Source organism: Anabas testudineus, chromosome 21 (assembly GCF_900324465.2).
Source record: "Anabas testudineus chromosome 21, fAnaTes1.2, whole genome shotgun sequence".
In the NCBI taxonomy this organism is placed as follows: Eukaryota; Metazoa; Chordata; class Actinopteri; order Anabantiformes; family Anabantidae; genus Anabas; species Anabas testudineus.
Window position 1 is genome coordinate 14919069 of NC_046629.1, and position 25569 is coordinate 14944637.

General features: G+C 41.2%; 1 protein-coding gene across 1 annotated transcript; it reads right to left on the bottom strand.

The window, feature by feature from the left end:
- Window positions 1–5007: 5007 nt before the first annotated feature.
- vwc2l (von Willebrand factor C domain containing 2 like) lies at window positions 5008–24612 on the bottom strand. The gene is made up of 4 exons (XM_026376908.1): window positions 24400–24612; window positions 23041–23547; window positions 12060–12189; window positions 5008–7358 (listed from the first exon to the last, which is right to left on the bottom strand). The coding sequence occupies exons 2-4, from the start codon at window positions 23452–23454 to the stop codon at window positions 7207–7209; spliced, it is 696 nt and encodes a 231-aa protein (XP_026232693.1). The 5' UTR covers window positions 23455–23547; window positions 24400–24612; the 3' UTR covers window positions 5008–7206.
- Window positions 24613–25569: the final 957 nt, after the last annotated feature.

A 25569-nucleotide genomic window follows, 5' to 3' on the forward strand; every position in this document is an offset into this window, starting at 1 on the left:
GAGTTTGTTGTTTTTAAAGACTGTGTCCTACATACTGTATATAGTATGGGTAGGTAAAATAGAGGTAGGTAAAAAAAAACAAAAAACTGAGGGGCTCCAGGCTATAAAGGTCTGGAGCTCACACTATAATTATCAAAATGAAGCTGTTCGGGATCAGCGACACGTGTAATATTGTGTAACATGGCAATGACAAGGTAACTAGGTTAGATGACACGTCTGATAGCTTCATTCTGCTGAGTCATACCAAGGTTTTTTCCCTCCGCTCACAGCAGCAGCGGGCTAAGTAAGGTAACCCAGTTATCTCTCGCCTCAGCAATGCCCGCCAACTGTTCCTGTAGAATCTCAAAGCGTTTCTAGGACAGATGGGATATTTTATATAATCCCTCCAACATGTTCTGGGTCTGCATTGGGGGATTACTCCAGTTGGACTGGTCCAGGAATGATCACAATCATATTGAACCACCTTAACTAATTAATTTTAATTTGAAATAGCAGTGGTTCTACCCCAAACCTATCTCTATCTCTACGTGTGAGTCCAGCCACCATGCGATAGAAACTCATGACCATAGCTGGTTGTTTGAAATTTGACTGTCGTGCCCGTCTCCTGCACAACGTGCCAGTAAAACATCCACATCACCGCCAATGCAGCAACAGGCTGTCAATCATCGGCACATACTGTATAAGGATTTGGATTTTGTTTATTTGGTGTGTGCGTCACATTGGAATCAATTTGTGGCCTGCTGCAATATGCAAGAGGTAGTTTTTGATGAGAATTGCATTCCGTAATCTTTGTGGGTTTACCAGGAACAGATAATGATCTTATTACCTAATTGAAAAGGCCTATTTGATACATTTGGAGGGAGTGTGTCCTCAAAAAAAGATCAATGGACGTTCAATATAAAGTGCAGAATAGGAAAAACAAACCAATTAATTGTTCCCGTCATAGCTGCGGCTCTTACTGTGAAGAAAAACTTTTCTCTTGTGTCTACAATGTGTTTGTGCCTCTGTGTGTGTGTGTCTGTGTGTACATTTCTTTACACACAATGCTGGATTGCAGGTGTGTGCGTGCTTCGTGAGGTCTTCTACTGGCCATCTCCCAAGATGGGATTCAATGGGATTAGTCAGGGATGCACCTAATTGCTATTGATTGCTATGTGCTGCATAAAATTGCTTCCCTTTCCTTGTCCACTGTGGGAGGTGGGAGAAGGCAATTAGCGGTGTGGACGAGATAGAAGCCCGGACTGACTTGTAATGAAATAGAATGGAGGAATGAACCTGTGAATAATGCCCTTGAACTCACTGAGCATTACAAAACCATTAAGCATTAGTATATTCTAATTTTCTCTCTCGGAGAGTCATAAGCCGCGAAAATACTGTAGTTTTATTTATTCCAAAATGGCTTACTTAGAGTCCAATTGACCTGGACTTGTGCTGTGTCCTGTGTTCTGTGTGTGTGTGTGTGTGTGTGTGTGTGTGTGTGTATATATATGTGTTTTTCTTTTGCGCTTTCTTGTGCAGTATTATTACATAGAGAACATCCAGTAGCTCACTTTGAGATTTGTCCAACAGCATCCTGTAGTTCCTGTTAAATTTCCATACAGTCAGGTGCAAAGAGCTGCACCGTGGTTTTTCAGTAGTAGTATGTATGAAAAAAACCAATCCACAGTCACTTTTTGCAGAATCACACTTCTTTTCAAGTCTGTTTAACAAAATAGTGTTTGTCTGGATGAATAATACACATTTTCTTATTTCTTGTCTTCTTTTTTTTTCTTTTCTTATTTTTTTTTTTTTTACTCCACCTCAGATTTCAGAATACACATTATAGGTTTGAAGATATTTACATATGAACAACATGGGGAGCACCAGGGGTTGTTTAACTTGTTAAAATGTGGACACTTTGTTCTACAGCTTGGGGTGAACCCGCGTGAGCGTGTGTTCATATACAATCAAAGATGCTCTACGTTTCAAACTGAAATTTCAAATTTGTTACAGAAATTGTGGATGCTCTACAGCCCGCGACTTAACGTGTAATCAAACAGAATTAGCAGGGTACCTTTTTTGTAACAACTGTGGACATGTACAGTAAGTACCAACCAATACATACCTCTGTATGTGGTGAAATGAGGGGATAACAAGCTGGGAACTAAAATTAAAAAACATCAACACGCTTTTCTAATAACAGGGTATCTATTCTAATAGGGTGTAACAAGTACCACTTGAGATTACTGCCTGCATTTGTTGTATTTGGTCTGTAATTACATGGAACGAGGCAGTATACTTACACAGCAGTTACAGAAGCAAATGTAGCAGTATTTTTTAATATAGTTTTATCTTTCCTTCAAATATGGAAAACCAAAATCAACTGCACTTTGTCACATCCGCATGTCACCTGGACAGAGGTGAAAAGGTAACCTTGTTTTCCACTGCAGTCCACCCTCATGATCTGCGATGCCATTCAATGCAGCATTGCAGAATACTAAAAAGAAGACGGCTTGAAACAATATTTATAAAATAAAGTTCATCTGTCTATTAAAAGCGATGTATGTCCTTACCTACCTTATGCACGTAGTTACTGACCTTTAGCTGTGGTTGCTAATGTTAGCTGAAGAGGCAGTTGTGTAAATGGTCATGAATGCTTCTTCTGTTTCTTAACAAAATGCTAGAGTAAAGGCCCTGCAGCATGTTGTCCGTGATGGACCCTCAAAATTGACAAAAGGTGGTTGGGCAGTTTGTTTTAGCTGAGTTAAAGTGGGCGGAAGTTAATGATTATTTTATTGATAAATGATTGATTAAGTTAATTAAGACTATGTGAGGTCTCTGTGGCTCAGCATGATTCACGGCACTCTGCAAAGCCCCTTCCAACCTGCATCACCAGGTTTGAGGATGACCATGTTCGTAAGTAGATTTTAAAAATAAAATCATCACAGAAACTCATTAAAGTATCTTCCACAGATTTCCACTTCTTGTAAAAATAGAATAGGGACCTTTTCTATTCAAAATATCTACAGTTCAAATTCTGGCACAATTGGTGCTCAGCATGTGTCATACACGTACCAAGAGTACATACCCCTTTAAATTCAATTAAAATATACCTACACTGCAGGTTCTCTCTATGTTCCATCAAAATTCATTAGTGTTTCTTAGCATGGAGTATATAGTATACATACTGTTAAACTAGATACTTTGTAGTTACTCAGCTTGTTATATCTTGTTGCCATATACCTACAGCATGCATTTATATGCACTCTACAGTTACATCATTGTTACACAACATGTACCTTGTAAATTCTGTTTAATTACACATTAAGTTGCAGGCTGCAAACTATTTTCAGTGCTGCATGAACAGACCCTTGGTGCCCCAAAAACTAATACAATTTGTCGTAGAATAAGTGTTTCTCTGTCCCTATTCCAGATAGTACTCTGTGTTGGTTTTCAGGCACACTTTATGTAACAGTTTTGTTGCTGAAAGGAAAAGAAAAAAAAACCATAAAGGGAAAAAAAAAACAATCTTTCATAGTTTCCAGCTACAGTAAGTCGGTGTCTCGTGGAAAGGACGAATGGTTTACCTTTACAAAATGCCCATGTACAAGCCTGCAGTTTGAATGATGGGAGGACAGATGGGGTCATTTGAATCGACATTCACAGACAGACATGAAGACTCAAGTTTCTTGGCAGAAAATGAACAAAGACAGACTGTGCTGCTGTATTTGTCCTTGAAACCGTGCAGCTTCACGTACTTGCAAGGAGAAAAGTAATTGCCCCTGGTTTGTCCGGGCAGGGACTCTCGCTGAGATGCGTGTAGTGGAAGTGTGCCGCATAAATGCCTCCTGCTTCTAAAATACAGCCCGTTTTCTCAAGTAAATCTTAATCCACATAGATCCAAACCCATCCAGTTTACTTCTCATCAGAAACAGTAAAAGCATTTTTTTTAAAAAAAGTAATTCTTACCGTTTGTTTTCTTATTTCATTATTTCTTCCCACTAGCAGGCTGACTTACAATTCTTGTGGAGGGACATTGCCCCCACAATCCTATCCAGTAAAGTCATTAAAAGTTGCCTGTATATGCTTCCTTTTTTTTGCTATCAAAAAACAAAACAAAACAAAACAACCAAATAAAAAACAACAGTACCTTTCCAACCATCTGTGAATTCAAATCTGCACTGGTAGCTATGAACTCTCCTTCTCTGCGGGCTGTTACTGGAATGTCAGGGTACAACTATAACTAGTTCTGAGCAATGCATAACAGTAAACCATTGCACAGAGGAGTGCAAACAAAATACCACTTAAAGCAGTCTGGGCCATTTATACAGCATAAAGCTAAAGGCCATGCTTTGTGAATCTTCTCTGGAACGGTACCAATAAGGCATCAGTGGTGGCAGCAATGCCTCTGAGCCCTGTCAACTGGCAACACTCTCTCCACTTTTTCTCTGTTACTACCCACTGAAATAATTCCAACATATTTTTTGGGAATACATGTAGAGGTTGAATAATTGTATGACATTTAGAGTAGTTAAGATGAATGCAGCCTCTTTATTAATCCTAAAATGTCTGGAGCGCTGAGGCTGTGATTGATAAACCGTAGGTGTCAGCTTTGTTTTATGAGTCTGCAGACTTCAGATAGATGAGGTATGTCGTTTCGCACTGAAAGACCCTAAATCACTGTAGTATTTAATGATGAAATGGATCCCAGCTCCATTGTTGCCCCTAAAATTCAACTCCACCCAGATTTCTTTCAGTTCCTCCGCTACCATTTGCTGCAGCTTGATACTATGCAGCAGACGATGGGACTCTTCCAAAAATTTGTTTTAGTGCCTTTTAAGGTAACATACCTCTTTAGTCATTGGTCTTTATCCTATGTTCATTTCTGTCTCATTACAGAGTGCTGGAAGCTGCTATTAAGCAGCCCATCCATCATCACCCAGGAATAGGGTATAAAAGGTTAACAGGAAGTGATTTTGTGGAAATGGAAAAAATTCTAGTGATAAATGGCATTGGCTTACTGGAATTCACCTTTGAATTAATGACTAGTATTTATCATTTCACAAACATCATGTTTTGGGCCCTTATTTGGTACTTTTTCTCTCAGATTGGGCTTCTGGAAGACCACTCTGGTCTGGGAAAATATCAAGGCAATACATTAGCCTGTCTCTGTATTATGGCTCTGGCTGTAGCCACACCACACTGGATAAGCTATTCAAACACTGTGGAAGGGGTGGAACTGGAAATCTAGTGGGAGCGGTGGGATAACGTCTTTTAACAACCCTTACAGGTTTAGGTGCTTCACTGTGTGCAGATCAACCTACTGCGACTGTGAGACTGTGGACAAATGGTGTCCTTGTGTAGGCTCACACAGACAGCGTACATGTGATCGCTGCCTAAAAGCATTCACACATATGCGGATTCTTCCTCCTTTGTCTGCTGGTTCTTGTTTAATGTGCCCAGCATGCAGGCTGCAGCAGCGCCAAGCACCCAGCTGGATGATTTATCATAAAATACTTCTTGATTAAGGAAAATTAAAGCAGGCTGCTCTTGGCTTGCTAATTGCTTTGATAACAAGTTCAAGCAGTTAGTTAGTGGGAATATTTCGGAGGATACGGACCTCTGAGAGAAAACAATAATGACAATTAGGCTGGAAGGGGCTCTCCAAAGTTGTTGTTTTTATGCAGTACTGCAGAATTTTATTTCTACACCTCTTATTCTGGATGTAAAAACTACTTCTCATAGTTTCCGGCTGCCGCTTTTCCTCTCTTTCAGTTAATTTTACACTTCTACCTGCCTGTGCTGTTACTATATCGAGACATAACTCAAATCAGTGGTGTGATAGTTAATTAAATCAGCATTTGAGGGTTTTATAGTGGATTATAAAACGGAGAGTAGCATCATCTAAGTGTTAATGGTGAGTTCCTGCCATAGCAATAAGACGTCTTTAAGACACAAACATTTATGTGTGATGTGCATTTTGTAAACAAGCTCTTAGAGTGAAACTGTGAAACTCGAACACGGTGCGTTCACCGGTGGCAATCCTCGTATGACAAACCAAAGCGCAGGTTAGTGTGCTTACTTTGTTTTCCTGCTGTTGGAACTTTACAACACCTGCAGGATTGTGACAGACATGTACAACAAGCAGATGACATACAGTGGCACGAAAAAGTAAGCGGACCCCAGGAAGAGCAGCTAACGGGATCCAAAAAAAGAAGAAAAAAAAAAATGGAAACGTGTTGAAACGATCTGCATTTATGTTTAAATTTGACCATTAAATATAGTCTGATCTGAATCTAAGTTACAATCATGATCAAATGCAGTTTACGAGACACAAATCAGTGTATTGTTTGTGTTTATGTTTAATACATAATTTGATCATTCACAGTGTGTGTTGGGGAATAAAAAAAGCATGTTAACCCCTTTGGCCGATCACTTGAACAACGCTGTCGGCCAGCTGAACCTCAGCTGAAGTTGGGTGAAGCAGCGGGACCCTAAATGCAGAAGTAGAGGACATCTACTACAGAATGAAACAAAGAAAATACACTGTTTCCCAACAGAGATTCTGTGAGACGACCTCTCACCAGGCATCCTTATAATACGGATGAAATTAAATACTTCTGTATTGAAGAATAGTCCAAAATTCCTCTTGAATTTCTTAAAATGCAGCTACAGAGAGTGATAGTTTGAGTTTATTGCTGCCAAAGAAAGTTTGACCAGTTATTAGATCCAAGGGCTCACTTTATTTACTCCACCATCACTGTGAATGTTTAATGTGGGCAGGTTCAGAAAAACGTAAACTTAGATGAAGATCAGATCACATTTGATGTCAGATTTATACAGAAAATAAGGAATTCCAAAGAGTTTACGTATTTTTTTTATGCCACTGTACAGACAGAAATCAACATGATCAATTCAACAGTGCCAATGGTTAGGAAAGAGTTCAAGGAGCTTAGAAACTTTTCATGTGAGAGCAGCAAGTCAAGCCAGTCAACTTCAGAAAATAGATAGACGATTAAAACTGGAGGGTGGAAACAGCCGCGAGACCAGTTCTGTCTTCTCCTCACTGGCTCAATTTGTATTTGTGTGAAGCTTGTGAGAGCATCTCCTTCATACTATGCTGTCTCAGGTTGCTTAGGAATTGTGCTCCTGCCCTGTCAATCATACAAAATGGTGCAGTAGGCAGGGCCTTGCCTGAGCTTTTCCACCATCCCCGGTGGAGTCTCTCTATGACAACGACTGGCCATTGAGGCACTCCCGCCGCAAGCACTGCGCCGGCTTCCACCAGTCTCCATTGTGGCAGCGGCAGATGGTGCAGTCGTCCACCTTTACTTCAATTCCGGCTGGGATGATCGTTGTTCCAGCAAAGCAATTTGGACCTGCCGCATGGGAAGGGAGAGAAAGACAGGAAACAAGGAATGAGAACAACAAGAAATGGATGTGACTCTCCTGAGAGCCTCTCTTTTCTGAGGGGTGGTAGAGTGATGCAGAGAGCTGCGGGGAGTTAGGGGAGTCAGAGCAGACGTACAGATCTTTTCACGGGCATGCACCGATGGGCTTGTTTTTGCAACACTAAAGCGCTTTAGTTAGTCTCCCCTTCTCCCTCGACATGGAGCGCTTTGCATCCTAATGCGCCGTGAGCAGAGAAGCCTGCCAGGCGCTGGCTTGGCAGTACAGAGAGGCTGAAGTACACAGAGAGAGAGAGAGAGAGAGAGAGAGAGAGAGAGAGAGAGAGAGAGAGAGAGAGAGAGAGAGAAAGCTGCTTTGAGAGGCAGCAGGGAGGATGGTGTTAATCACTTCAGTCTGTATGAAAAGGCCAGAGAACTCCTTAGCAATTCCTTACACAGTTTCTCTCTCCCTGTGATACACACACACACACACACACGCTCCATACTGACTTTCAAAACAATAAAGAACTTGGATTAATTCTGATGTCTGGTTTATCCTTAAAACAGTGTAGGATTTACTTCTATGGATTCCCTTTTGTTGATAAGATTGCTTTTATTCTAAAATAATGTTTGATTGTGTACCACTGGAACATCTCATACACATGTATTTGATCTCAGCAGATAGAAAGAGAGAGCCTGCCTGGGAGCATTTTAGGATCTGGGCTCGAGGAAGCCAAAAATGCTGTTACCTTTGTAAAAATGCAATGCATTCACTATTGGTAAACACCACCTGAAATAATTGCATCTCATTTGTTTCTGCCTAGCTCGGGGTGATTTGAGGCTGTATATCTTGTCCTCTGCTTCTTTAGACAGAAGAGCCGGAAGGTGCCAGGCTTTTCTCACCAGTTTTAATCATTTAAATGAAGCAATCAGCAGCTCAATTGGTGTGACGGTGACTTTGGATTGCTCTCAACATTCGACTCTGTAAAACCTGCCAGATTGAAGACTCGCCTATGAGTAGTCATAAAAAACTCATATGTCTCGTAACTCTTGAAGACACAGTAGCTTTCATGGCTAATATGCATTGATATCTTAGTGGCCCAGTGAATTTGATTTATTACAGGTAGTAGTGTAAATGTGAAACAGCACGGTACGTCGACAGAGAGGTCAGTTGCCCAGGATATATTGGGAACACGGGCGGGCTGCATGCAAATCGGCTAAATGACTCAACTTGAGCACAGCGCAGGCCTTTTCCACTGCAACACATTTTGACATATCACAGTAGAAAAAGCTCAGGTGTAAGTAATCAAATTAAAGATGGCTGAATTTCACTTAGCAGCTTAGTGTCAGTGCATGCTGGCTCACATTGTCACGGCTTCATGAAATACCTGAATAGAACAGAGCTATTGTTAATGTGTAAATGCTTTTTTCTGTTAATACATATCTAAATGTCTGTTGTGTAACAGGCCTGTTAATGTGTTTTATGTTATTCTTAAAGCAGTTGTTAAAAATTGAAAGGCATACCAACATGCAGATGTTTCAGCGTGTATCAGTATGACTCTTACCTAACCTTAACCACGTGTTTTCACAGACAGGTAAATATGGTTGTCAATATGTCCAACGTTTCACAGGCTTTGCATCATACCTAAGTGATTTGGTTCAATTCTCTGCAGTGCTAATAAGTGAATATTAGATGCCTGTGGCCATAAATATCCATGTGACAGTGACAAAGGGAGCTGTTGGCTACCTACTATCCCCATTGCCTCAGCATAGATGAGTCCCAGGCTTTATTCGGACCTGATAAAAGCCCTTTGATCTGAGCTTAGAGGAGACATTGAGAGCGCTTGCCAAGTCTTAACTCTCATTGATCTGCCTCTGGACAGCTGGCACAGGTTACAGGACAAACTCAGTAAAGGTTGATGAGGGAAGAGTGTGACCAGCGCTGCTGCCAAGTGTAATTGTTTATAGCCAGATAGATATGTTGCCAGAAGGACACAGTTTCAGCTACCTATCAGCACTCTAAGGACACGCGGTTACCTGTCCGTGATCAATATATAGCCAATAACATTTCGAGAAGGCAGAAAATGTTTGTCCTCTGTCAGACTGTCTCAGCACATCACACTCTCGGTGTCTTCAGATTAAGGAGCGAATGCAAATTAGGATTCATTACAGTCTATTTGGCTCAAGTACGAGTTTTGCCTGAAGGTAAGAAATGCTTTCATACAAATTCACCTGCCAAAAACCTGTTATTCAAAAAGTACGACTTATCCACAGAACATGTCAATCTGGATATGTTACCCGACTGTAGTCAGCTCGATGGCACTGCTACTCGATGATACGTCTGTCAAAAAATCACAGTGACAGCCTTCAGACCGATAAGACGTGGCAGATCTATAAATGGTTTAATCCTATTGTGAAGAGAAGACACTACCCACTTTCCGACCACATCTTATTATCGTTTTCTTCATGATAATTATATAATTACATACATCCCCTGATGCATTTACAGTATATAATTCATGATAACGATTACAGCTGAATCAGTCGGACTCAGTGAATGTGGAGCTCAGAGATAAGCGCTCCCACTGGCTGACTATGCCATTGTGCTGCCTTCTGCTCTGTGTTTCTGTTTTCAGGGGAGAAGCACCAAGAACCAGATGAGCTAGAAAGCTACGTCATTATAATTGACAGCTGTGACAAAAGGTTGGCAGCAACACGCATTGATTTGGTGATCTGAAGGTTAAAAGACACATCAACATTCCAACCAGGCTTTTTTTTTTTTTGTGCTTTATTGAAATACAGTCATTTATAATAAATAATCCCCAATCACGTTCAACCTTATTTTTTTTCCAGGCATACTTTAACCTCCAAATCACAAAAATCAACAATTAATCTGTGCTAATTAGCCACGTGCAAAACATTCCTAAGTAATGTTTCAGCTCTCAGCAAATCAGGCCTGCCTTTGATTGTTGTCATTGATTTCAAAATGTAAAAAGCTCAAATGCTTTTCTTAAACGGCCTCAGAATGAATGCACGTGCTGGAACCACAGTGTCTGTGGCTGGAATAGTGAAAAATCAGTGTGTGAGTCCTACTGCTGATGATCTTCATAGACAGTAGTGCACGTGGTCTACGTTACAATTATTTTGCTATCTGGACAATTAAAAAGACGTTCTCTTCATCCAGTTTGCAGCAGAGTTCCTTTGTGTTGGGTGATGATGAGCAAACATTACTACTACTACTACTACTACTACAATAAACAAAGATGGTGAACACTGCAAATGTTACACCTGCAAAATGCCAGCATGTGTTACTGTGAGAATTCTAACCTTGCTGATGTTCACATTTACCAACAGAATATTTTAAAAGTGCTCATTTGACACAATTATTTGAAGCCAAATGCAGCAGCATGTAAAAAAACAAAACAAAATGTCTGTCTCGCATTGATTGCATGTCTAAGTGAGCCACTTATGAATTCACAGCCCTGTGTCCTTTAGCTAAAAATGAGAGCTAACAACATTCCTTCATTGTCCTCCCCCCACAGCCCTCAGCCATCCACTCCCATAGAGATTTACTGTATCTGGCTGCCAAATCTTGACCAGGCGCCCTTGGGGATCCCAGAAACAGCAGGCCTACCCTGAAATGCCAAGGGTGTCACCATGTCCTGTCAGCCTGGATTAGTGCTCTCCTAGCAGCTTCTGCAGCCTTGTTAGTGTGGGTGTGTTCCATGTGCATGTGTTGAAATCAAATAAAGAAAGCAAAGGGGATGGGGAAGAAAATTAGTGAGAGAGAGAGAGAGAGAGAGAGAGAGAGAGAGAGAGAGAGAAAAGCAAATGTGGGAAGTATCTGCGTCTAATTAAACCCCTCTCTATATATTTATAGGTCAACTGCTGCTTGACAGAAAAAGAAAGATTTTTTAAGAAATGTATTTAGTTTCCTTCCAATGGAAATAGTCATAAATAGTTTTTGGTGTGGGACTCTACATAATGAGAAGACTGCATGCAATAACAAGACGTTTAATCATGAGAGTACAATCCTATTGTTTATCAGGTTCTCATTTGGGTTCAGGAAAACTTTCTTTGCCAGCTCTTTGAGCTCTCTAATTATCTGAAGCTTAGCGGTGTGTATTAAAAACAACCGAATTAAAAGCCAGACAATGCAACTTTCTCTTTTGTTTGTACTCTTAATATTATCCCACCGGCACCCTTGGTGTGGATCATTCCAGCCAGGATCACAATGCAGATGAGCAGTAACTGTATTTCACTCATAAAGCTCCATCTGTCCCTCCGGGCTGGTGCTGGCAAAGGGAAATCTCCCACCTCGCCCTGTAAATAGCCAATGAACCACTGAAATCCTATAATTCTAATTTAGGGATTGGCTGCTTGTGACAAGGGCATCAGGGCAGTGGGAGATAAAAGGCTCTCCGAGGACCCATTAGTCCCTCATACCATGCCTTTAATCAATGGGCTAATGTTTACTCTGCTTAGTGTGTCATTTATAATTAAAACTAGTACTGCTCATTAGTGTCCAACGGGCCCAAGGTAATAATTTTAATTCATAAAACATCAATTACATCCTCATCCTCTAAAGACGCAGCCATCAAATGGTGATGCCACAGATAAACTTGCCGTCATCGGTTTAATGAAAATTTAATGACTTCTGAGGAGTGTGTGTTGAATTCCAGAGGAGTTTACCGTTTTTACAGATGGGGCAGCACTGCTCCGGCTCGTACACTGGGTTCACGCACTCGGGGACGGCGCAGTCGGACACCACACAGTGCACCTCGTTATTTGGTTCGCAGCGGCACCATTCACAGGGTGACGGCTGTGGACAGAAAGGAACGAAGAGAAACAGGGGATGGGTTAGAACATTCAGCAGGCTTCACGTTTATGAGTGTGTGCTCTCCGTGACTCATGCGGGTCAGCTGAAGAAACAGCTTGTTTCTCTACGCCTATTCACTGATATTTTCTAATTAGGAAATGTTCCCATTACATGCATCTCAGGCCGTCTTTATAAACAAAGAAAACTTCATAAATTATTCACAAACCCTGTTTTATTAGGCTACTTTCATGCTTAACAAACCAGGCATGTAGCTGAATTTGAATAAAGTTACTAGAAATAACTAATAAGAGTGTCTATACTGTGGTGTTTGTGATATTTTACATTTTGCTGCATTCTGCTGCGGCCTGCCTCAGGAAACAGTTGCGAGGCTTATCTTACCACCTCTGCAACATGTAAATCAGTGCTATGCAGCTCTCTTTGCTGCTGCCTCTTACTTGACTCTATCTTTTCAAAGTCTCTTGACCGGAAAATGAACTGTAATGCAATTACATAGAGTGGAAAAATACAAACTGTTTCCAAATTACAAAAAGGTCAGCTGTTCATCACATTAGATTTTCTTCATGTTCATCACAGTAAACTGTCTTTTGAGAGCCTCTCTGCACTGGAGATGCTCTTTTTTGCAGCTCAGTAATCTGTGCTAACCTTAAAGAATACAAATGTTCCATGTCTGATAACTTCCTTGCAGTTTCCATTTAATAAAATAGAGACTGTTTTTATTTTTTGGTAGAGGGGTCAATGTATTGTGGCAAGCAGCAACCGCAACACAATTGTTCAGATGAGTCATAATAAATTGAGACATCAATTTGAAATATCTGACATCCAAAACATTGTCAAATTGGAACAGCTGGTATTTTAATGTAAATGCATCTCATACCTGAGCTTATCATAAAGGGTGGAAACGAGGGAGAAACAGCTGGCCTGACTTTGCCAGCAACACTAACGTTCAATTATTAACATATATCTTGTTTGTTTAGTTGCTATGTAATGCGCCCGACTCTCAATGGAGTTAAAAAAAAGAAATAGACAAAAAAACAAAAAACAAAAAAACAAAACAGTCCAGCACACAACATAAAAGAGCAAATTGCTGTTTTTACACTTAGTTTTTTCTGTGGAACTGAGATGTCCTGGTGCTTGTATGCACTTATCTAGCTGTTTCCCCCTGTTTCTAGTTTTTTTATGCTAAGCTAAGCAACTAATTCTATTTCTCAAAACGTCAAACGCTGAACACTGTACTGTACTAGATTTAATGATTTATTTGTTCTCCAGCTATTCCCTCTGTATTAGTTCCAGCAAGATTATTCAACAACAATTGCATGATTCATAAGGCAGTTTTGTGTGGAGGTAAGTGAAAAAAGGCTGTGGTAATGTTCGATGCCTCGACATGACTTTGATCAGCCAGTTTTGCCAGGATGCTTTCAGTGACACAAAATTGGAATTGGACAGGCTTGTATCTTTATTCGAAATTTCTGGCTGCCTGGATGCACTGCAGTAGCAAATTGAATATGAGCAACATTAGAGAGGAGAATGGGTAAACAGCATAGAGGAAAGTAGAAATGCATGATTGTAAAACAATCTTTACATAGAAAAAAAAAAAGGAACAGTAGTCGATTCAAATGTGAGGAGGGTTATCAGACCTGACATCTATAAAACTATCATTGTATTTTGTTAAAGATCAAATATTATGTTGCTACGAAATAAATAAGTGCAGGAACAGCAGCTACCTTTATCTCTCTCTATTTTGGAAATGTATGTAATCTGGTAGAAAAACAAATCTGTGCTCTGTATCAGCACTTTAAAAGACATCAACTCTCAGTCAAGTTAATTATGATTGATTCCTTCAGCTCGCTCGTTGTGTCTGTTGCATATTTTAGTTTAGCTTCCAAAAAAGAGTGCATCTGAAAGCCTTTCACTACACTTATTGAATAACACCTTTAAGAAAGACCCACATCAATTCTACCCCAACCTCCATAACTGCATCCTCCTCTCATTAGACACTCCTGTCAGAAATTCCTCTCATGTGTCACCCACACAAGTAGCCGACATCACTCCTCCAACACAGACAAACCACTGAAACCACAAAATATTTTTCTTTCACAGAGTTACAATTATCCACCCATCTGTCAAATGGCGCTCTCGCACACAAATGTACCAAATAAATAGCAAAATATTATCTCATACATACAAATATACGTTTTGTCAGCATGAGAGGCTTAATCTGTGGGGGCTGATAAAGTGGGATTCAGGGCCAGCAGTGGGGCTTTGTCTTTCGCATACAATACAAGGAGGATTTGGGATGTATTTGCTGCATTTCACGGTGAGAGCTGGTCTTGAGAACAGTAAATATACTGTACAGTAGCTTTTATTATGAAAATGGGGTTTACCTTGCCTTAACATGACAGTACCAGCAGCAGAAACTCAGTTAAGTCAAGATTATGTTTTGTGGTAATAAATAAGTCTCATCAGGAAGCTCATGCAACGGTAATTGGCAATAATGAGCTGCATACTGTGTTTATCACAGTGTTTGAAAGGAGGTCCAAACTAAGTCTGTGTGTTTATATGCCCATTAGCATCCTGAAGGCTATTTCATAAAGGTGGCAAAGGAAAAAACACTTGCACTTATTGCAAAAAGCCTGTGCGTCTGAATAAAATGATAACTGGATCAGAGTGAAGACGTTCTACAAAGCCAACGAGCTAATGAGATCACACTCGAGCCTGCATCAAGATCTGCTTGTTCATGACTTGGAATCAAATCAGATGAAGACGAAAGTACAGAGCACACTTGTATACACACACACACACACATATATATATATATATATATATATATATACACAGATATATTTAGTCATTTCTTAAACACAGGAAGACACATCCTATGGTTGTGGAAAAAAATCAGTTTCATCCATCCATCTGTTTTCTTAACCGCTTGTCCACTCAAAGGTGACCGGAGTGCTGGAGCCTATCGCTGCTGTCAAATTATTGACATGCGTCACGCAAAGAAAACATCTAAGGAGATTGATGAAACTACTAAACAGGGTTAGGAAGTGTCCAATGGAAGAAGACCATGCGTGTGGGGGCAGTGATATGATCTGGGGTTGCTGCAGTTTGTAAGGTCAAGGTTCAGTAACGTTATGTGTCCTAAGAATGTGTCCTAAGAAGGTCAGCTGACTACCTGAATATACTGAATGACCAGGTTATTCCATCAATGGATTTTTTCTTCCCTGATTATACGGGCATGTTCCAAGATGACAATGTCAGGATTAATTGGGCTCAAATTGTAACAGAGTAGTTCAGGGAGCATGACACATCATTTTCACACATGGATTGGCCTCCATAGAGTCCAGACCTTAACCCCATTGAGAATCTTTGGGATGTGCTGGAGAAGACTTTGTGCAGTGGTCCGACTCTCCAATCATCATTATCATCATCAATACAAGATTTTGACAAAAAAATGAATGCAACTCTGGACGGGAATAATTGTAACGCTCACAGAATCTTGATGAAATGATGCCACTGTGAATGTGTACTTGAATCAAAGCTAAAGGCGGTCCATCAAAATAGTAGTGTGTGACTTTAATTTTGGACGGGCAGTGTATATAAATACAAGAAAAAGTATATGAACCCTTTGGAATTTCATGGCTTTCTGCATGTATTCGTCATAAAATGTGATCTGATCTTTATCTAAATCAAGAGTATTGACAAATATAATGTGCTTAACATAACAACACAAAATAAGAAATTCTCATCTTTATTGAGAACAACCATAAAAACCTCATAGTGCTAGTGGTAAAAGTATGTGAATTAAATCTTGGACGTCAATAAAGACACGAAAGATCTGAATTGTTTATGTGTTATTGTTTTAGGCACATTAAATTGTATAATAGTCTTGACTGAGATGAAGATCAGATCATGTTATCTGACAAATTAATGCAGAAAATCATGAAATTCCAAAGGTATGTAAAAATACAAAAACAAAAAACAAAAAAAAGGATGAAAAGTTTTGGCAGTGTGCTGGCTAAAGAGCACAGACTTTTACACAAGTAGAGGCAAACACATCTATTAGAGTAGGTTTGCTGAATTTCTCTATCACAGGCTCCATTCTGTATAAAGTGTATATATTTCAAGTGATATTAAAAAAAATTTTCATTTTATGTAAAAACAGGTGACGTTCTACTTCTGTATTTCAACACGCAGATTTCTCAGTGTATTAAATATACTTCAGTAATCATTTTAAAAAGGAAGAAGAAGAATAGTGAAAATGTTTCTTATGCAGCATTTATCCTGGATCTTTTTTTTTTTTTTTTGTGCTGGTAGTTGAAAAGCACTTACACGTTAACTGCATTAACTGTGCACATACTCCACACTGAAAAAGTTATGAGTTCAGATTTTAAATACACAAGGAGTGCAACCCCTGTCAGAACGTCTGCAAACTGCCTCACGTTTCATGAATGTTTCATGAGTGCAGAAGGTGAGCTGTATTGTTGCTCTTGTCTTTGAGAGACTTAAACCAGGGTGTAGCAGAGTCCTAGCAACCAGAAACAAAACTGGCTTCAACGCTGCGGAAGCTCAGTGGCATAAAAAAACCTCTCACGAGGCTGGAGAAGGAGCTGAGAACAGAATCAATCCGCATCGTGCATCCAACATTTATTGAGTGCAGCGTTACTATTGCTTCTTCTGGTAGCGAGAGCAACAGGCTAACACAGTGCTCCTTTTTCTTCTCCAGGTCCTTCACTTAGCAGTAGATGGTTGATTAAATACCAGTTAGAAGTATCTAATTATGGGTAAAAGCACAGCACAAACACAAATTTACTGCAGGAGCAGGAGAATTAGTTGAGTGGATGGTAAGGATCCAGCTTACGCCAGTTTTGATTAATATTTGATCAGCTGCCAAACATACAGCAAGGAAATTACTATAAAACACAACAATGGGAACAATTACACACAGTCTCACCAGAGTCTCCATCTGGCACAGATACAGTTTCCCTTTCCCCCCATAAGGCATATTACTATCTTTAGAGGATAAATAAGGACACAGATAGACACTATGTAGTGGTCCTTAAGGTGCCACAGTGGCAATACACGGATAAATCTGCTAAATCTTTCCTTTATTTTTCTTTTCAAACGCTCAGTCTCCAGAAGTGGCTGCTGATAAATTGCAGGAACACAAACGCAAGACTTAACATGTATTATTCATTTGGTTCGAAGCGATGCAGACCCTACTGTACGCCAGAAACAACAAAAGTGAGAGTTAGTTTTTGTTGTTTCTGGCTCCCATTCATTTTGTAAAAGTGGGAAGCGGCGCTGAGAGCTTTCTTATCTGGACACGTTTCTTGATTTCACAGGTACCAATGGATTCATGTGGCAGCGATGGTACAGGCACATGGACTGTGGCTGTGAGAGACAGTGGTGTCAAAATATGTCATTAAAGAATAAATCATTTCAAAGCTGAAGTCAAGTCTCTTTCTAGGTTAATCTCACAAACTGACCTGTGAAGCTGTTTAAATAGGAGCCTGTCACCGCAGATGCTTTATAGACCTTAAAAATGTCTTTACAGAAATAACTTCTCTGTCTACCTACAGCACATTAGGTATTTCCTGGAACTTATTCAGCAGCTTCTTGTACTTAATGTGCATCTTTAAGTACAAGGTCTACAATGACAAAGATCACACATGCTCTAGCACAGACTAACAAAACAGAATGGTGCACCGGCATCCAATTTTAGACGTGCGAACACATGTTTCGGCAAAGAAAACTTTTTTCTGTTGTTTCTATCTCATAGGAGAAGTATTAAAGGGAATTGGTTATCATGCTTTTCAGTCTGACTTTGAGACCGAGTGGAGATGGGGCACGGAAGCAAAGAACAGTCAAATGACCCTCAGGGGCAAATGGTAATGTAAAATACTTTGAGGCTGGACAACAGGGTCACTGGAAACTCACCCATGCGGATAATAGAAGTGACGAAATGGGTTGACAGGAAAACTGCATGTTGCTGTCGTCTGAGTCAAAGTAATATTTTACTGGTGGTCAGGGAGTACAGAGACAGAGGATGAGAGGAGCAGGAGGCTAAAAACACTGTTGATATTTATACTGGGGTACTTTAGGTGCAAATTTAAAGCAGAAAATAACTTGAACTTACAATTTTCTTAGTGGCCTAATTGTTAGCACTTGCTAATTTATTCTAACTAGGACCCTTGTTGCTTCTGGCAAATTGGATAGGAAAATCAATTTGAGCAATCATTTTTATAGCTTTTATGGCTGTTTTGTCTCATAGGTGTCAGTACTGAAATGTTGAGTCACTAATTACTGTTATGTGTGATGTGTAGGCAGCTCTGTGTGTGTGTCTGTGTGTAATGTTTTTAAGTCGTTGTTATTAATGTCTGCACACACAGCATGTTTCTCATATGAAACATTATGTGTCCGTGCGAATACTTTTACCACTGTTCTCAAACTGTTGCAAAAACACAGATAAATCACACAAAAAACTTCTATCAGTTGCATCTATTTGAGGAAAATGAAATAGCCTCATGATGTTTTAGCAGCCATATTAATTGCAAATTGATCAATACGCATGATTTGCTTTCAAATAGTGAATTATTCGAGTTGATTCAGTGACGGTTGGCATTTATTGTGTGCACATTTAGCACTGAATGTCGTTGGAGCCTTGCCCCCTGTGTCAACTCTGCATCCCTTTGCTTAAGCGGATCGCAGGAAGCACGGACGGGATTGTTCACATTTGAGTTCACATCCCAGCCCTGGCCTGACGATCTGGGATCTGAACTCACCCTATATGTCCTGGTTCTTGATTGCAGCTGAGCTGAGGCCAGAGGCACGCCGGCAGCCGTGCTGGGGGGACTGGTCCCTTCCTCATCTGACGGGGAACCCTGTAGGTGAAACACCTACTGAGGTTGAGTGGCAGGACTCTCTTACACGGCAACAAAACAAATTAGTGAAAAAATACACTGCAAAACCCATGCCAGTATTAAATACTATGTTGCTAATAGTAAATACCCAAGTTGACAGGTTGCTACTGGGAAATGCCCTTTTGACTCTTTCTGGCTGCTGTTGCACAAGTTATACAGGCACTGGTTCCAACAAATGACAGGCTGTAAACTCTGGTTACACAGGACTTAATGATTTGCCTGTTGCATGATGGGAACTGTTGCACTTTGGGGTAATGAATGTGTAAAAATTAGCCTAGTGCTCCACATAACTATGGACACCTGCATCAATTCACCATTCAAACTCCAACACTCCAGCTTGCCAGAAGCTTCAAATAAACTGCATCTTTCTTGTTCTTGTTCCATCATCTGCCACTGCAAAAAAAAAAAAAAAATGCAAACATTTTCCCATTGTAGCATGATTACTGCAGAGGAAATGCCAGTGAGGCCCACACCAAAGGTTACCTGTCGGCATCTCTAAACGGGGGTCATCTGCCCAGATGCTGATGGCCTTTAATTTCCGTGAACACTGCGGGGCTCTGAGGCGGTCGTGGCCTCACTGAAAGTTACTTGGTGGCAAAGGCTGATCATATTGTACAAAACACTTCCTCCCTCTTATTTCTGTCACATAGTCTTTTCCCAGATCATCAAAAAGGAAGGAATGGGTGTTTCGTTCCTACTTATGAAGAAATGTCCTCCCCCATGCACGGCCTCTTTTCAAGTTTAGCATGACATTGAGTTACGCTATTGATGAACTTGATCTCACATCAAACTGTGAGGATTTTGCACACACGCTGGCCCTTACAAAATCTGTGGTCTTGTATCTCAATGCAGGACTGAGCTTGATGCTGTCTGACATGCAAGTACACCAATCAGTACAGATTACGTACATAGGTTTTATATGGGCTGATCCCAAGCGCCCCTTATTACCTTTGTGGTAATACTGATGTGCATATGCAAAATGCAGGGCTTTAACTAAACAATTATTTTCTATGAATCTCTAACCTTGAGAAAGCAGAAAGTTAGAGCATGGCTTCCTTCATGTAGCTAAATGTAACAGAGGCAGAAATATGCAAGTGAAAATGAGCATTAGTTCAAATGTTTTACACTAACATTGTCTTTGTCGTGTTTGCCATTTTATTTCAAATAATCTACTTCCACAGATGAACTGTAGCAGAATGTTTTGTAGTGATACTTGTCTACATCGCAGTCAACGCACTGTGTTGCCCCCTGCCTACTCCAATTTGCTTAAGTGACATGACATGCTAATATTCACAGCTGCGACATGTTCAAACATCTCCCAGCAGATGTTTCTTTGCCTTGTAAATAAATTACATGACAAGAGGTGTAAAAAAAAAAAAAAAAAGTCACTACACTTGAGTACATCATTGTTTTGTGATACTGTATCAATTTAAAAAAATAAAATGTTTAATCACTTGTTTGCATGTAAAGATTTGGGGCAGACAGTGGTTCATTTTGTGTTAGACCCCTTAACATCACATATTAGTGTTGGTATCTATGGTCAACAACTTGACTCTTACACTCCAATGTAAAAACGCTAATGTTTCCTTATGCAATACTATGACAGTTCTAAAAAATCAGTACTGCAATACATCACAGTATACTGAATCGTAACCCCTAATGAGGATATGTATCGTATTGCCAGATTCTTGCCATTCTTACGCAGCCTTATACACGACAACCTGCCAATACAAACTGACAGGACCGATGACAATACGAATCTAAAGTCAAAACTATAATGAGGTTTCCAATTTAAGGTTCAGTCCATGGCTTTTACTGCAAAATATGTTCAAATGAGCTACTCTGCACTAGTTCGTAAATGAGCATTATCAGCACTTACTGTCCACAATCACACGACCGAAGTTCATGATCCTCTTAGCCATAATTATGATACTGATCAATATTTACTTTGCATAATGGGTTAAATAACTACAATATGTGTGTCTTGCAATGACATACTGAGAGGATTACTACTGATGCTATCCTCAGCTTCGCTGCTCATTTTAGCATCTTTCAGCGAGTTGTTTTTGAATTTACAGTAGGCAACTTTATTGTTTAAGTTTGCTGTCCAAGATTCCATCAGCATCATCTCAAACTGCACCAACCAACACTATTTAGCAAAGATCCTCTGTTTACCAGCTGTGTACTACCTGTGCAAAACCAAACAGCAGACAGAGCAGCTTAACAACAGTGGGTCAGTTAGTCTAATACTTTTTATAGCACAAACTAGTTTGGTGCTGTGTTTTAATGCAATGCTTGAATATTTGAATATTGGTTTGTATGGGAAAGAGGTTTCCTGAACAAATGCAACATGTTAAATCTCCAGTTTCTATATAGCTGTTGCTGACGGTACTAGTTAAAAAGAAATTGCTATCAATTTCGGCTTCCATCACTGCAGCAACAACGTAGCAAAGATGCTACTTAACATGTATTTTCTCTATAATCTGAAAACAATTTGTGGTTGTTTGTGACAAGCCGCCTATACAAAGAAGAAGACAGCAAGATTGCGAGGAAGTCTTTGTTTTGTATGTGCAACAGAGTTTTCAAATTGGAAACTGCAGGGGAAATTGGCCGTGCAATCACATAAACGGTTGGCTGGCTTATTTCTCCTTGCAAATAATGAGCACAATGGATGAAGGTTTGCTACATCTGACCTTATGTGTTGCATGTGCTTGTTAAATGTAAAGCAAGATGCAAGTTCAGTGTCTGTGAAAAACAATCTAAACTTGTGGATTCAAAACATAATTCACTTTCCCATCATAGGTTTGCAGCATTTGGCTAACACAACTATAGATGCACTCATCTTAGCTGCTTAGTGAAACTGGATATCTACACAGACACGGACAAATGCCATGGTGAGCAGTAGAACCATGCTGTTGTTTTGGCTGCATTGTGTCGTGTTATATTTCAATCACTTACAGCCCCAATCCACTTGTGAGGAATTTGAATGAGGAGGTTTCCTCATGGGCAGCAACAGTTTAAACACAGACTGTAGTTGTCATGCTCATAGTGTCATTTCTAATCAGGCAGTACTGTCGTGCTCTATAACAACCGTGGAGACGCTGGTCTGACGGGTAGGAGCAGTGCTCCCTTCGCAAGAGGCATGGGGAACCCAGATCTGCCAGCGTTTACTCAGTGTCCACAAATCAGAGCGTTAATATCATGTCATAGCATGTGTCAGTTTGGTAACACTGGGTGAATGTTCAGTTGATGGTCACAGTGTAAATCAGCCATCTTTTTTATCCCTAGCCAATAAACACATCTTCATGAAACTTTTACAGTAAACCAAGGACAGCACACTGGCCTCCCTGAGCCAAACCTTAACAGCATCCCAACCCAGATCACTGCTACTGTGCTATTGTATTTGGCTTGTTTTTTAAACAATAAATACCACAAAGGTAATTACTATGAGCAGGTTCCATCACCTGAAGCTGTGTGCAGGTGTTTTGGGTTACTTAAATGTTTCTGGTCTTGGTTTCTGTGCAACATAATGGCTGCAACTAAAATGAGACCATCATCACATTAGATTTGTTATTGTGTTTGCCCAATTAGGAGTGTCCATATGATGACTCATTGGTTGTAATTCACCGAATCTACCTTTGGAGGTAAAAACCAACCCATGAGCAACAGTTGGGCCAAGTGCAAATGTGTTTCATCACATATAGACAGTGACTAAATGTACCAGCAATTAGACTGAACACTGTATCATAAGTGCCTTGAGTAAGGTGCTGAAAAGTTGATGGCACATTGTAGGAAATGCTGGAGCTTTGCCGTGCGCATCTCAACCAGCTGATTTTTTTATAAAATAACCTGAATCATGTTCAAATAAAGCACAGGTCTGTTCGAGATCTCATCTCAAAAAAGTGGCTCCTACCTTGAATTCTTCCAGGATTTTATAGGTTTTGCCCCGGTACTCGCAAAAATTTTTAACCTCCTTGCACTCGGGGCAGCATCCATTGTGTTCCACTTTGGTGCACTTGGGATGAAGTTTCGGGCACTCGGGTTGGTCGCACACAGGCCCGTCCTCCGTGCACACGCACGGGCAGTTCGAGTGTCCCGGGTAGAAGCGCTCCCCGAGTTTGTAGACGAAGCCACTGTCATCCACGCATCCTTTCCCCCGGTAGTCGTCGAAGACGATGTTCTCCCCGGCGGTTCGCTCCGACTCGTCTGCTGCGTAATCCTCGGGGTTGCCCACCGAGGCCGGAGCCGCGGTGCTCAGGGCCAAGAAGAAGATGAGGGCGAGCGAGAGGAGAGGGCCCATCCTTCGCCGCGATATCCAAATCCACATTCAACAAGATTGTGTGGATGTCATCCCTAAGCTCCTGGTGTCCTCTCCGGATCCGTCCTCCACTTCATCGTACTCACCACTTAAGGGAACGGGCTGCAGTGGGAAAAAAAAATAAATAAAAAATGAGAGGCGACATGTTGGATGATAATTGTAGTGTTGTGTTGTTTGGCACATTATCATAAACCTGTCAACATCACCTCCCCAATACGGCCTGTGTTCAATCACTGGTGCATCCATCTGTCTCCTCCAATCCTTTCTTACTGTTTTATCTCAAGAGAATTTAGGATTCTCTCATTTAGCTGACTTAACAGGCTGGTCCCATTATTGCTGAAGCCAAACAATGTGGATGTTAGGTTATATACATATATATGTGTGTGTGTGTGTGTGTGTGTGTGTGGTTGTTCTGCAGGGGGTGTTGAAAATCACAGCAACAGCTAAACGTCCACCAACAGGAGGAAAAGGTTAAAGCCTTCATTATGTGAAGTGGTTGGACTGAGCTCATCGCACCATTTATCTCTGTTGAATCAAACACACCGACAGATTTGGTGACACAATTTTTTTTTTTTGGGGGGGGGGGGGGGGGGTTTGCAATTTTTGCGGCTGCAATGTCAAACTCTAGCAGAGCGAGCAGAGACAACAGGTAGCTGTGGTGTGTGTCACGTTCCCTTGAAGCCAATAATCATGCAAAATCACGACCTGAAACGCTGGATTTACAGGAGCACGTTCTTACTAAATCACACATGCAACATGCAAATGCCCGGAGTGGTTAAGTGCGCAACGATTGAGCCACTCGGAGAGGAAAACAGCCGAGCACAAACCCAGGCAAGTAGACATCACACAGCTGGAGACGGATCATTTCGTCTTGGCTCGGTTTGGTTTCAAAGTGCTGCGTGTCCTGACGGATTCATTGACATGCCGAGAATGAAGAGGATAGGACAAACTCACCGCATCGAAATGGCTTGATGTCTACTCAGTGGAAGCCAGAGAGCCACAACACATCGAGGGGGCTAGGGCAGATCGCAGATAGTCGCTTAGCCTTTTGGGAAACTTCACTTTATCCACAGGGTAAATTCACCAGGCTCCACACACGAGATGGAATAAATCCTTCCCTCCACCCTCTCCAGTCGCGACGACGGGATCAAAAACAATTTAGCAGCAGCCTTTTGGAGACACGGTCCCCCGTTTCCAGAGCAAGTGAAGTGATATCCACGTAAAAGTAGGTCTGCTTCATGATCCTGCTCGTCAGACTCACCTTTTTTTTTTTTTTTTTGGAGACAATATGACAGTTCACGTCCAGGCGTGCAATGCAGAGAAAGAGAGAGAGAGAGAGAGAGAGAAAGAAACACAGACCGAGAAAAACAAACAGCTCCAAAAAAAGAAATCGTGCACAGTATTCCCTGAGAATTCAATTCAGTATTTCCCAACGATGCAGGTGAATCTCACGAGCAGCCAGTCTTGTTGCACAACACGGGCTGCTTTACATCCAGAGGCTGCACGAAGGATGGAAATCCAGGAGGGTAGAAGTTAAGCAGCGTGGAAAAATTCAGCCGCTACAGATTGAAGCGAGTCATTATTTGATTTTCCTTATTTATTTGTTATTTTTAAAATCAGATCAGTCGCGTTTGTCGTCTGAAGGCGAGACTGAAGAGGGAGCGCTCCGACTTTCAGCACCTTGGAGAGCGACTGTCTCCTGCGTCCTGCACTGAGGAGAGCAGAGCACAGTAGAGTAGAGCAGAGCAGAGCAGAGTAGAGCAGAGCAGATCACAGTAGAGCAGAGCAGAGCCCACCCCCCCCCCCCCCCACCACCACCACCACCACCTCTGTCACCCACAGACAACACACAGCTCCGGCTGCGTTTCAGAAGCGGCTCCTTCAAGAGTTCCAAGCTCAAATCAAGTCCGGCGGTGAGTGGTCGGAGAGGTCCCCGCGGGAGCGGCGGGTGAATTGAGGAGGTGGGTCGGATCTGTCGGATGTGTGGGAGTGCTTTCTGCTGTTTGTCAGCGGCTTCGCCTGTGTGCACATTTGTGTCATCGCAAACCCCCCCCCCCCCCCCCACACACACACACCCTCTCCCCCGTGCCGTGCGTGTGTCTGCCTGCGTGCACACGCGTGCCT

Bases quoted from the DNA above. Each gene is read 5' to 3' on its own strand.
- vwc2l (XM_026376908.1), bottom strand. From the start codon at position 23,454: ATGTGGATTTGGATATCGCGGCGAAGGATGGGCCCTCTCCTCTCGCTC. The intron at 12,190-23,040 runs GTAGGAGCCACT...TTCTGTCCACAG, and splicing joins AAATCCTGGAAGAATTCAAG to CCGTCACCCTGTGAATGGTG. The intron at 7,359-12,059 runs GTAAACTCCTCT...CCCATGCGGCAG, and splicing joins CTGCCCCATCTGTAAAAACG to GTCCAAATTGCTTTGCTGGA.